The sequence below is a fragment of the Perognathus longimembris genome, chromosome 4, assembly GCF_023159225.1.
Source record: "Perognathus longimembris pacificus isolate PPM17 chromosome 4, ASM2315922v1, whole genome shotgun sequence".
Lineage (NCBI taxonomy): Eukaryota > Metazoa > Chordata > Mammalia > Rodentia > Heteromyidae > Perognathus > Perognathus longimembris.
Window position 1 is genome coordinate 49,450,618 of NC_063164.1, and position 13,914 is coordinate 49,464,531.

A 13,914-nucleotide genomic window follows, 5' to 3' on the forward strand; every position below is an offset into this window, starting at 1 on the left:
TACCATGTAAGAGATTTTTAGTTCTTGCAAAGCTGGATATATGTATCTCTTCACTTTATTCCTTCCAGTAATTCTAATACCTAGCACTATAAAAATGAAATAAAATTGTAAGAAGGTATTTATATCAAGTATGAGAATACTTTGAAAGTTAGAGAAAGAAGGAAAGCACATAGGGGACTCATAACTGTAAGAATCCAGCAACAAATTCCATGGTGGTGTGTGTTGTCTCTGCTCCTCATACTGTCCTGGGCATGATAGAAGCTCACAACCCATAAATGCCAATAGGCAAGAAGAGCAGAAAAGCCTCCTCTTTCTAGCCAATCCACTGGACAAACAAAGGTCAGCCTAGTAGACTGGAAACCTTTTAGCCAAACCTACTCTTCTCCAAATAACCCTGTGGAAAAAAAAGCCAAATTGCTCCCTCTCCCTGGAGAGTGCTACAGTTGCGGTCAGCACCATCCTGAATTCTATGTTCACCTGCAGTGGCAAGTACCTTCCTCTTCTGTGACTCATTTTTCAATATCTCATGTTCACATCTGATACTGCAGTATCAAAATACATCAGCCAGGGTGATTGATAAGAAACAAAAATTTCTTATACTATAGGATAAGGAAGTCAAGTCCAAGATTCAGGTTTGGTCTTTCCTGCTGCATTTGCACACAGAAGAAGGCAGCAAGTCAGTGTCCTCATAGGGCAAAAAACAGTATCCCACCATTACATGGGTTTGGGGTTGTTGGTTTTTTTCCTTTTTTAAAAATTTGATTTACTGTCAAAGTGATGTACATAGGAGTTATAGTTGCATAGACTTTTGTTGAACATTGTTGCGCCCTCTGTCGATTTTCTTCCACTTTCCCTCCCTCCCCCACTCTGCTTTCCAGAGTGGTTGGACAATTTTACACTCCCACCAGCAGTGTAGTAGAATTTCCTTTTGGCCCATCCCCGGCCAGCATCTGTTATTAGATTTCTTTTTTTTTTTTTTTTTTTTTTTTTTTTGGCCAGTCCTGGGGCTTGGACTCAGGGCCTGAGCACTGTCCCTGGCTTCTTCCCGCTCAAGGCTAGCACTCTGCCACTTGAGCCACAGCGCCACTTCTGGCCGTTTTCTGTATATGTGGTGCTGGGGAATCGAACTTAGGGCCTCGTGTATCCGAGGCAGGCACTCTTGCCACTAGGCTATATCCCCAGCCCCTGTTATTAGATTTCTTGATAATGGCCATTCTAACTGGGGTAAGGTGGAATCTCAATGTTGTTAGGGTTTACATTTCTTTTATAGCCGGTGATTTCTTCATGTATCTATTGGCCATTCTTATTTCCTCTTCAGAGAAGTCTCTCTTTTAAGTCTTTAGCCCATTTGTTAATGGGGTGGTTGTTTCTTTGTGGCTTTGTTTTTTGGGGATTTACGTTTTTGAGCTCTAATTATATTTTAGATATGAGGCCTTTTCCTGTTGTATAGCTAGTGAGGATCTTCTCCCAATCTGTGAGCCTTCTATCTTCTCCTATTTTGTGAGCTTTCTATTTGCTTTGCTGGCTAGGTCCTTTGCCATGCAGAAGCACTGCAGTTTAGTGCAATCCAACCTTTCTTTGATTTGTTGTGTTTCTGGGTCTTTATTCAGGAAGTTTTGACCTATGCAAGGAGCTCTAGTGTCTCTCCAATTCCTTCCTGTAATATTTTCAGCATATCTGCTTTTACCTCAAGGTCTTTGATCCATTTGGAATTGATTCTGGTACAGGGTGATATATTAGGATCTAACTTTAGTTTTCTACACGTTTAGCCAATTCTGTTACCACCATTTTACATGAGTTTTTAATAGCAGCACTCACTCATGGAGGGTGAGGGCAGAGACTTATGACCTAACACTTCCCAGAAGGCCACATCTCTCAACCCTGTCCCATGAATTTTGGGAGAGGAATACATTCAAAACACAACATTGGCTATTTGGCATAGCATTGTGTTTTATAAACATTTAATGAAACTTTTTAAAAATTTTCCTTCCTGTACAAGTAAATAGCAAGTAAATGAGGAGACATAGACTAGAATTCCAGCCTTGTTGATTATACTTGAAATTATATGAAAGCAAAGAAGGATCTCTTATTTCTCTACCCTGAGGAAACTATTAGAAACCCCCAATTCAATCTGAAGTATCTATTACTAAAGCAGTGCTCCAACAATTCTCAAAACTGAAAATAATCAATGTTTCCTGTATTCTTTACACAGATTGTGGTTTGAATGTTCATAAGCAGTGTTCCAAGATGGTCCCAAATGACTGCAAGCCAGACTTGAAGCATGTGAAGAAGGTGTACAGCTGTGACCTAACAACACTTGTGAAAGCACACATCACTAAGCGGCCAATGGTGGTAGACATGTGCATCAGGGAGATCGAGTCTAGAGGTGAGGCCCTTCCTGTGCAGCTGTCCGCGAGTCTAACTCACTGACACTGAGTCCTCAGCCCATCTCCAGTGCCCTAGTGCACAGAACTGTGCTGCTTTTTATATTGGGGGAAGAATGGTTTCAGATGTCATGTACTCTCAAAGCTGGAAATGAATTAGCAAGTAAATGGCTTAATCTCAAGGTATATTTAGCCAATTATAAAAAATATTCTTAAAGACGTATTTACAGCTGATGCTTCTGTTCTTCTAAAGCCAATTTCAAGAACAAATTCATTTTTTGCTTTTTATATTTTTCTTAGGTCTAAGATGCAAAAGTATAAATGCCCTAGTAAAACTATCCTTGGCCAGAAACCAGAGCTACACTCTAATTATTCTCTCCCACGTGAGAAAACTGGCCCAAGCCAGTGTTTCTGTCCTTTGTTATGTAAAAGAACATTTGGTGAAATTGGGGTGATGAATTATTTCCCTTAAGACTTTAACATTATTTGAACTAATTAGACAAAGTGTTGAGCCAAATTATAAATACCCAGGTGCCAGTAGGTCAAAATTTGAAACTGTGAATGAAATCACTTTATATTAAAACAAAAGTGTGAAAAGGTTTCTAATCATGTTTATATTATTTTTCTTTCAACACATTACATCCCCAGCCTGATGCATGAAAAGAAGTTAAAATTTGAAGTAAAGAATCCAAAGAAACAACCTCGTATATTTGCTTTATTGTTTATTTCTTTGTTTATAGGTCTTAATTCTGAAGGACTATACAGAGTATCAGGATTCAGTGACCTAATTGAAGATGTCAAGATGGCATTTGACAGAGGTATGTCTTTAACTTAGGTCATATTCTTTGCCCCCACCTCTCAAAAAAATCACAATTCTTATGGCATTTTAGCATTATCTTTAAGTGATTTGTAGTTATTAAATCCCCAAAAGACTCAATTTATGGTTTCTTACTTTTGCATTAGCTTTAATTACAGTATTAAAAGTAATGCATTTCATTGTGAGAAAAAAGCATAAAGCTTAACTATATGATCAACACTGGAGTATACAAGGCTAATCTATGCTCACCAAAAGACATAGATCAGTTAAACCAAAAACCTACAGGTTAAAGGTAAAAGGATATGATTTTCAGAGATCTCAGATGTCCTGGGCCTAAATGGCCCACCCACCTCTGCTGTCATCCAGGACCCCCAAACACCTCATCACCATGTGTGACTGACTAAAACCAAGTTTGAGCTCATAAGAGCTGACATAGAACCTGTCCCACTGTGGAAAGAGGGGCCAACCAAGGAGAAGTTCAGTGGAGCTTTTTAAAGAGCATTAAAAAATGAACATTACAGAGGGCATATAGTTCACACCTGTAATCCCAGCAATTCAAAAGATAAAGATCAGGAGGTTCATGGTTGGAGGCAAACTCAGTCCCCCTCCCCACAAAAAAGGGAAGGAAAAGGGAGAAAGAAAGGAAAAGAGAGGATAGCAGATCCTTCCACAGCAAACAAACCAGGCTGTGGCTGTAATCCCAACTTCATGGGAGGCACAGCTATTAGGATTGCACTCTAGTATCATCATGCTAGCAAAAATGTAAACTCTCTTCAAAATATAACTACAACAACTACAGGTATGGCTCAAATAGCAGAACACTTGTCTAGCAAGTAGATGACCCTGAGCCCAAATCCTAGTCCCATCATAATAAATTAAATATGTAGATAGAGAATAACACTTAAATTATGGTTTATTTTATGGCTTTCCAAATTGTCTCTGCTATGACTACTAAAATAAAGTAAGACCAGAGAAGATCTATATCCTTAAATACATATATCATGAAGCCTATTCTTTTTTGTTTTTTGGGTTACTTTAACCACATCCTGGGGCTTGAACTCAAGGCCTGGACACTATCACTGAGCCTTCATGTGCTCAAGGCTAGCACTCTCCCACTTGTAGCCATAGTGCCACTTCCAGCTTTTTTTTTTTTTTTTTTTTTTTTTTAGTAGTTCATTAGAGATAAGAGTCTTGTGGGGGAGTTTTCTGCCCAGCTGGCTTCAGACCGTGATCCTCAGATCTCAGTCTCCTGACTAGCTAGGATCAATACCCGGCTATCATGAAGCCTTTTCACTGTCACTTAACATTTATAGTTTCTCCGTGTCTTTTTGTAGCTTGATAGTTGATTTCTTTTTACTCCTAAATAATATTTTATTATATGGCTATACCATAGTTAATCAGTTCACATACTGAAGGACTTTTTGATCACTTCCAGTTTTGGAGGGATTTTTTGGTGTCTGTATTTTGTTTTTGTTTTTTGAGATTATGAACAATGCTGCTATAAGCATGAAGATTTTTTTAATAAATTTAAATAAAATGTTTAGCTGATTTGGGTAAATGAAGTATATTTCTGGGTTATGTGGTAAACTTTGTAAGAAACTACCAGCCTTCTTCAGTAGCTGCCTCATTTTACATTCCATTTAGTAATAAATGAGCATTCCTATTCCTCCACATCCTCACTAACACTTGATGTCAGTGTTTTAGATTTTTAGCCATTTGAATTTTAATGAAAAGTCTGCTTTGTAATCCATAGAAATTTTCAAAAGCCAAGCAAAACAATTAAACATAAAATTTAGCTCAGAATAAGTACTAATTGAGTCTTTAGTAGATGCAAGTTCAGTTATAATAACCAGTACTAAAATGCAGAGTACTAAATGCAGAACATTGCAGAAGGGCCTTGCTTGAGGATATGAGGGCCTTCTAAAACACCTTTCCATTTATAGTGCTTTCTCTTCTTATGTCAACACTCCAATACTTGAGAGATCTTTAGGAAGTGCCTCTGTTGTCCTTTTCACAATCTTTTATCTTTATATAAAATGGGGGGAAAAAGGAAACTGTAACCCCTCTGTACATCACTTTGAAAATAAATTAATTTTTAAAAATAAGAAAAATAAATTTTTTTAAAAGAAATACTACTTTGGTGGGACTCCTCAAGTAGTCTAAAATTAAAATAAATAACTTAAGAAGAGAACATTTTTAAAAAAGTGATGTTCATTGAAAGAACATTGATTACTTTTAAAATCTGGTTATATTTTAAAATGCCATTTATTAAAATCCAGCTATCTACTTTGTTTCTCTTAAAATCCTTGAAGATGGTGAGAAAGCAGATATTTCTGTGAACATGTATGAAGACATCAACATTATCACTGGTGCACTTAAACTGTACTTCAGGGATTTGCCAATTCCACTCATCACATATGACGCCTACCCCAAGTTCATAGAGTCTGCCAGTAAGTGTGAATGCATGTTCCCCAACACCCTGCCTGCTGCCTCCTCTCGGTGACCACTTTCCTAATATCCCACTCTATATCCTGAATGTGTTTTATGAAGTATTTTCCGTGGGCCTTTCTTCATGGCTAGTGTACTTACAAGAAGTTTACAGTCTTATCTAACATTATCTATGACTGTACATTCAAAGATTTTTTTGTACTAGTTTAAAAAAATATACCAATGCTTCTTAAATATGGTCCAACACTTTGGTAAAACAAGTATAACTGGGCACTTAGAAAAATGTATAAAAAACAAAGCCAACTACTTTTTGTTAGGGTCAGCAAGCAAAAATTACTGTCAGGTTGCCATAAGAGTTTTGAAACTCGTATTCTTTGTGTGTTTGTCCTCAGTATGCAGCTCTTTAACATACAGTTCACAAACCTGCACCAGTTGTAAACTTGAAGGCACACTGTTGCAGACTGAGAAGGTTTGTTTGATTTGAGATTTCTTGAACCAAAGGCTTAACAACTTTGGCAAGTGCCTTACCACTGAACTACTACCCCTTGTCCTAAGAAGTGATTTTTTTTTTTAACTTTGAGATGAAAATGAGAAAAAAGTCAAAGGCTTGTCTGGCAAATTTTGTTTATGCTGCAAAAATTATACCTGTATTTCATTTTACTTCTTTTTTTCCTTTCAGTCGTGGTGCTTGAATTCTAGGCCTGAGCACTGTCCCTGAGCTCTTCTGCTCAAGGCTAGAGCTCTATCACTTGAACCACAGCACCACTTCTGGTTTTCTAGTGGTTAATTGGAGATAAGAGTCTCAGACTTTCCTGCCTGGGCTGGCTTTCAACCATAATCCTCAGATCTTAGCCTCCTGAGTAGCTAGGATTACAGGCGTGAGCCACCAGCACCTGGCATCACATTTTACTTTTTAAAGAAAGGAGATCTTAAACAGAACTTAAGTGTTTGCATTACTATTTTTTGTTTTTAAGATAAGTGTTCTGTCAGTTTGCTTTTTTCTCTTTAAAACCATATGTTGTCTTGATCTTTAAATAATAATACCACTTCCTTAGTATCACTGATTTGCTTTTTGGCTTTGAAATTTGATGAAGCACAAACTTTCTTTTTTGTGATTTTTAGTTTCCCTTTCAGAGCTTTTTTGTTGAGAATTTTTGTGGTTAATTCCTCAGAGAGCTTATTTCTTGTGGATCACCTTGAGCTTTCATGTGGAGAACAGCATGAAAATTGCACTGATTAAAACTTTAAGAGTATGAAAGATCTGGGTCTCTCCCATGGGAACTAAACTCCCCTCATCTTGAATGGAACTTGGTGCTGATTGTGAAAACTTGAGTTTACAAGCTCCTGTTTTATGAGGCAGATATAGCCTCTCAGAGAACTCATAAACCTGATTAGCACCTGGAAATAGCCTCCACTCGGAAGGGCTTTTCTGTCCATTTGGTTTGTCGTGACCCCAAGAGAACTTGGAGGGCAAACTGGACAGGTATGTGTTCTTTGGGAGGAAAAACTAAGACTTGGCACTGTGCCTAACTCAAGGGTAGTTAGCAAAGTACAAAGCGTGATTCAACTCCTGTTCTGATACCTACACTACCACCCCACCTAGATTCCATCCAAGCCTCATGGCTGGATTTAAAGGTCTTTGGCCTCAAGCTTTCAGATGAGTTCATCTTCTTCCCCTACACCCACCCTGTTGCTAAGGAAAATCTCCCTTTTTCAATTCTTCTAAAGTACTTGTCATTGTTGTGGGTTTCATTTCTGAAACAGCATTCCTATCTGAAGTCCGCACACCCCCATCTCACTCCTTAGAGCCCATAAAACCACATCATAAGGAAGCAACTTTCCTAAATCAAGGTACAAATGTCTCTCCTTACAGTCTCAGCTGTTCTAAGTTTGTGACACCAAAACCTCCACATAATAACTATACTTCATATGAATATGTGTGGTGCATTTTGGTTAGCAACGGCTTTGTGGAACATCATGTCCTTCTACATGTCATTTCTAACAATACAGTGTGCTTTGTTCCTTGGACAAGCATGGGCATCTCTTAAGAGGCATATGAGGAAGATGAGAGAAGTTACTTGACTTCTCTAATGGCGATTAAAGAACATATACTAGGTCAGGCCAATTTATATCCAGTGTCATTTTAGAAAGAAGACATGACAGGGTAGAAGTTGGCCAAGGTCATGCCATTGGAGGCGTGGTTCTGACACTCAAACCTCACATTAGAACCCTTGTTCTCTCCAGTCTGCACACTACCTGATTTGCTGGAACTAAGAAAAGACTGCACAAAGGAAGAGTAAGAAAAGGGAGGAAACTCTTCCAAGGACAAGAGTGGATGACCCTTCCAATGCAGTCATTCTTAAACAGTCTTTAGTTTTTGTTTTTGTAGTATCTCAGCCCCAGAAAATGTCTCTGGCTTTTATTAGCATTCTTTGCCAATAGAAGTCAGAGTTCATCTAAAAGCTTTCTTCTGCAGTGACAGGTGAAGGTTCATCTTCTAGTGAATTTGTTGTGGCAGCCTTCCTTTGAGAAGAAAAGACAAGGGCAGAAGAAGGAATGCCAAGTCAGGCCATCCTGTCCATAGTCTTCATCCTGTTCATAGCCTTCCTAAGCCTGTACACTTCCCTCCTAGCCCATTGTGAAATCTGGGTCTGCCTCCTCCCCTCTTCCTCTCCTCACTACTGAGACATTGGCTGCTCCTGGAAGCAAACTGTGGAAGACCAGGCTATTGAATAAGCCAACATTTGTGGACCTGCCTGAACATGGTGAAAACCACACCTCCACCAGAGACCTCCTCCTAGTGCTGGCACTGTCCTCCAGCCCAGGCTGTCGAAGACATCCCGCAAGATCTTATAAAAGCCATTAGTCTTGAATGAGGTGGAGAAACTCAAAACACAGGTTTCTTTGTGCCCCAGCAATCTTGAACTTCCTAAAGAGAACCCTGGGAAAGACAGTCTTCTAGTTTTCCTTTGGCTCTGCCACTGAGTCACCCCTTTTGCTTAGCTAAGTTTTATTCTTCCTGGACTTAGGTTTCTCTATAGGAAATTAATAAAACATACTTTAAAATAGCTTTACTTAAATATTGGCCCAAGTTTGAAATATTACTTGCAGCTGCTGCCATGAGCAAAGCACATGGCTTCCACCTTGCTTCAGATTTTACAGTCTGCCCTCCTCAGGACCTATACCTGCTGCTCCTCTTCTGGGAACTATCCTTCCTCCAGCTCTCCACACAGCTCATTCTGTCCTCCCCTCTGAGCTTTTACTGAAGGCTTCTTTTTCATTGAGGTCCTTTCTGGCCACCCATTTAAAATTGCAAACTCACACATTTGCTGTGCTTCCTACCTTACTGATTTCCCAAAGCCCCTCATCATTCTAATACACTATAATTTTGTTGCTTGTTGCTAGCTATCAATACTACCTTTAATTCTACACTTGTTCAAGGTTCTCCTTGCAAAGATTAAGAGAAGTAAAAAGAAACTTTTTTTCAATTTTCACAATCATGTAGTTTCAAGTTAGCCCTGTGATTTAAAAAAAAAAACTAACTTTCCACAATAAATGGAATTTCTTCTCTTAATTTGAGACATTGGACTATTGCATTTTAGTGCCTGAAATAGTACTGGTGCAATAAATTAACACTTCCTAAAGGTCCCACAGTTCTGAGACAGCACATTTATTTGCAAAAGGCAAATAATTCATTCTTCATTACAAAGAAATGAACCAGGAGTCAAGGAAACTATGAGCAGAAACTGTAAAATAATTCGTTTCTTTTGAATTAAAAGGCTTTGGTCACAGTTCATATTCTGAAATTTATCAAATCTATCTGCCATGACTACATTTATCTTATGCCAATTTTTACATGACTCAACTACCTTACCATTGATTTGATTTGCTTTATAAGTTAGAGACCAGGAGTTTTGATCTTGTGTTGACCATTGTGTTCTGCTCAAAATGTAACCTCCCCAACACCTCAAGGATGCCATCCCAATTAGGACTCCCAGCATGAGAGGCTGTTGTAGAACCCAGAATTTTAATGCATCCCACCATCCTGGAATAAGACTGTATTATGGTAATATCTCTTTGTCTGTCTCTCTCTCTGTCTCTCTCTCTCTGTGTGTCTCTCAGTCTCTCAATCTCTCTCTTTCTCTCTCTCTCTCTGCTTTCAGAATTTCAAAGATGTTTACTGTTTCTGATTATAGAAATGATTGATAAATCAAATGTAACCTTTAGCCTGAAAGGAATGAGATGGGGTTTGGCTGACAAAGAAGATCTAAAATATCCAAATGAATATGTACTCTTCAAAGAGCCACACTTACTTCAAGGGTCCTGCCATTATACAGAACATTTAGAATTGCCATTCAAGCCCACTGTGTGTTCTTTTGCATATCCTAAGAAATAGAAAGTGCTTGTGCTTTGAAGGGAGACTTAAGCTTTTATATAACATAAAGTAATTTAAGTGTAAAGAATAAAGCAGATAAACATTAGACAATAGATTTCTTGGTTGAAAAAGAGAGCTGAGAGTATAGGTTAAGGGTAGAACACTTGCCTTAGCATGCACAATGCCCTGGATTCCATATATATATATATGGAATCTCTACAGGAAGTAATGGGGGAGCACAGCTTTCAAAGTATTTTGAATGATGCATCATCCTTTAAATATGTCTTAAATGTTCTAAGATGATCTCACCTGAATGTCCTTGCATGTATGAGTCTTCTGTTCATACTCATCTAAATTTTTTATACTTCCTGAATATTCAGTTTCAATTTTCCATACTTATTTCCTGAATGTTCAGTTTCCATTTTCCATAGTTGCTAGACTAAGACACTCAACTCTTAATACATTCATGTGAATAAAAAGTAGACATTTCTCCCCCAAATGCAAATAAACAGTGTTGCCACATTGAACATAAGAGCCTTTGTAAATCTGTGGGTTACTGTTAAAAAATATTTCCCAGAACTGTGTGCAAGGACCTGTGTAAAAGTATTTTCTAACATTTTGAGAAGAACATCACAGAATAGTGTCCAGTGAGCCATTTGTATCAGTTTTCTGTAAAGCATTTCTTTTTGGGTTTTGACTTGCTGTCTTAGAAATTATGGATCCTGATGAACAGTTGGAAACCCTTCATGAAGCATTGAAACTGTTACCGCCTGCTCACTGCGAAACCCTCCGGTACCTCATGGCACATCTAAAGAGGCAAGTGAGATTGGAATCTTACACTTGTATTACATACAGATCTTAAAATGTGTGAAGGTGAAAGGAAGGACAAGAGATCTGTTGAATGAATGGATACCTGCATAGATGTATTGTCTTGTGAGAAATTACCCTAGTTGAAAAGGAATGTTAAAAAATACTCTACAATACTGCACACGTGCCAAATTCTGACATAAATGTATTTGCAGCTCCAGTATTTGCAAATATGTTAGAAATACTAATATTCTGCCAAGGACAGGCATTGATTTTTTGGAAGGGGGAAAAAGAGTTGCAACAGAATAAAAGTAAGAACAAAGCAATTTGCAAGTCACTCCTTGGATATTTGCATTTCCCCTCTTTAAAAGTGTAAGAAATGAGAGGCAAGGGGCCAATATGGGCTCAAGGCTTTACTGGGGGACAGACTCGCTGGGCTGCTCTGTGCAGGGGGTGGACATTGTGGGCGGAATTTAAACAACATTTTTAGAGGGCAGTCACATGGGTCACATTACATGGACCGTGGGAATTGGGGGGGAAGGGTAGGGTGTAAGTTCCAAGGAGGTGTTACATAGGCTATGGGAAATGAGGGGAGTCTCATTCTGAGAAGAATAATGAGACTGTTGCAACTGGGGCAGGAATTTGCTCATCACACTGGGAAAATAGTACAGCATTGGGGAAATAGAAACTGAACAGATTTTTGTAAACATGTAGGGACACAGGACGGACCTTAGAGAATCAGCAAGCTGACTTCCAAGACCCTAGAAAAGGCAACTGAAACCTTTGTGGAATATGCTTATAGCTCTACTCATAAGTTCAACTTTGCTGTATATTTGGGTGTCAATTAAACAGAACCACTAAAACAAAGGATTGACACTCAAATAATAGTCTACACCATGGCTGTGGTAAAGCAAAGAGCAGATACAGACTCCGTGACAGTAGTGCTTCCTCTGAGCTGTGTCCCGTCACTGGTTCAACTGCTCTTCCCCCAGACACTCAATAAACTGTTCAACTTGTGAAAGCATCCCATAGGAAGCGAGAGAGCCAAGGTGGAGGCAAGGTGAAGGGAGCAGTCAGAGTACCCTGATCCCTGCGACTGGGGCAGGAGAATCCACAGTCGACCCCATGCCATCCATGCCATACAACCCAGTACATTCACTCACACATGAGCTTCATTCCTCACCACACTGTTCTTTATTAGCATAATCTTCTTTAAGGGGAATCAGTACTATGAAATTCCAGAGAAGTATGCAGAAATAACCTGGCAAAAGAGTTGATAAGTCATCACATCTTTCCTGTGGATCTTGTGCTTGTCTTCGTGCTCAGGCCCAATGAAGAAGTCTGGACTTACACAGTCATCTGTTCTTGTGCTTTCAGAGTGACCCTCCATGAGAAGGAGAATCTGATGAGTGCTGAGAACCTTGGGATAGTGTTTGGTCCCACCCTTATGAGATCCCCGGAACTAGACGCCATGGCTGCCCTAAATGATATACGGTATCAGAGACTGGTGGTAGAGCTGCTTATCAAAAATGAAGACATTCTATTTTAAATTTCACTTTCAGGGAAAGAAATGTTTTACAGATGAAGGAATGTTTTATAGTAATTTAATTGGCTCCACTAGCTGAATTATTTCCTGGTTAGAGGTTTGGGCAAATAACCAGATTAAAATGAAGGAACTTTCTGTCTTTCTGTAGCACCACTCCACTCAGCTGTCCTTGTAAACAGTGAACACATGCTTTCTGGTTCTAGTAATCATGGGTGTTTATCATGTTAAGAGAAACTCAAACTATTGCATGATTACCCCTGTTTGATAAGGAAAACCCCACACCAAGGAAGCAGACCTGTGCCTGCACTGCCTCTCCGTCCTGGGTCATCTGTGGTTGTCGCCCAGCATGTTTCCCCGAGAAAACTGTCATAACTTTGCTTTGGGGGGTCCATGCCCTTGATTTCTGATGCTTGTATACACATGCACACACAAATGGGGAAACAGCACCCCTAGCCATTGCATTACCCTAGGCTGTCATGCACACTTTTTGCAAATGATTCATTTCTGGTTTCTCCTAGCTCTTCTCTAACGTAGTACTTTCTTTGCAGCAAAATCAAAAAATGTGTTCCAGATTTGTTACTTTAATAAGTTAGCCTACCAATAAAAATGTGCAACACAGAATATTTTCCATGAAATTATTATTGCTTTTCAGTTGTAACATGGTGTTTTTATCAGCATGTATTTGTTAATTTATTAAATACGGCCTTTAGAAATTAAAAAGTTGATAGGTTTTTTTAGTCATGAATGAAAATTTAGAAAATATATTTGCATTTATTTAATACCGAGTGCTTTTCTCTCACATCATTAAAATTCTTACAGCGGGGTCCTAAAATAATCATTTAAAACTGATTAAAATTAGGACATTTACTCATTAGATTTATTTTTCTTCTCTTATTACTCTAGCAGAAATCTAGAATATTTGTCCAGACTTTTAGGGGAGTCTAGATAAGAGTACATTCTAGACTCAACAGAAAAAGGAAAGAGACTGTGTTTTTGTAAAGTCTGGTTTATCAGAACTGTCTGGAGTTGGTGTGCATTGTACCAGCAGCACTGCTGGGAGGTCTGCACCAGGGGCTAGGAGCCCAGGGTCTGAACCTCATCCTGCCACTCACCACCCACATGGCCTTGAACATATAACCATCAGAGTCTCTCAAATAAGCACCCATCTAGAACTAAAGTTCTGCCTTGTTTCCAACAGTAACAGCTGAGTGTGGAGGTACACACCTGTAGTCCCAGCTACTCAGGAAACTGAGGCAGAAAGGATCACTTGAGTTCAAGAGCTCAAGACCATCCTAAATAGTAGGGTGAAACCTCATCTCCATAAAACAAACAAAAGAAATTACATAGATGGATACAGAGATTCATTTATAATAGAAATGATCATTAAAATGGAAGCGACTAAAATCATTAAACACTAAGGAAGTGCTTTTGAGCCATTACACTGCCAAAGATGGGCTGAACTAGGTAAACCACTGAACGCACACATGCTCCCGGCTGTTTTCCTTTTGAAAGAAACTCAGTTGTGAGGGAACATGCT

General features: G+C 38.9%; 1 protein-coding gene across 4 annotated transcripts in view; it reads left to right on the forward strand.

The window, feature by feature from the left end:
* The window catches only part of Chn1 (chimerin 1), a 159,155-nt gene extending 146,166 nt beyond the window's left edge, over positions 1 to 12,989 (forward strand). For all 4 annotated transcript variants that reach the window (XM_048345212.1, XM_048345214.1, XM_048345213.1 and 1 more), the window contains 5 exons: positions 2,213 to 2,386; positions 3,125 to 3,202; positions 5,514 to 5,651; positions 10,735 to 10,840; positions 12,209 to 12,989. In XM_048345212.1, the coding sequence (XP_048201169.1) occupies positions 2,213 to 2,386; positions 3,125 to 3,202; positions 5,514 to 5,651; positions 10,735 to 10,840; positions 12,209 to 12,380 (668 nt within the window). In that variant the 3' untranslated portion in view covers positions 12,381 to 12,989. The remainder of the gene's footprint in view (positions 1 to 2,212; positions 2,387 to 3,124; positions 3,203 to 5,513; positions 5,652 to 10,734; positions 10,841 to 12,208) is intronic.
* The last annotated feature ends 925 nt before the right edge of the window (positions 12,990 to 13,914 follow it).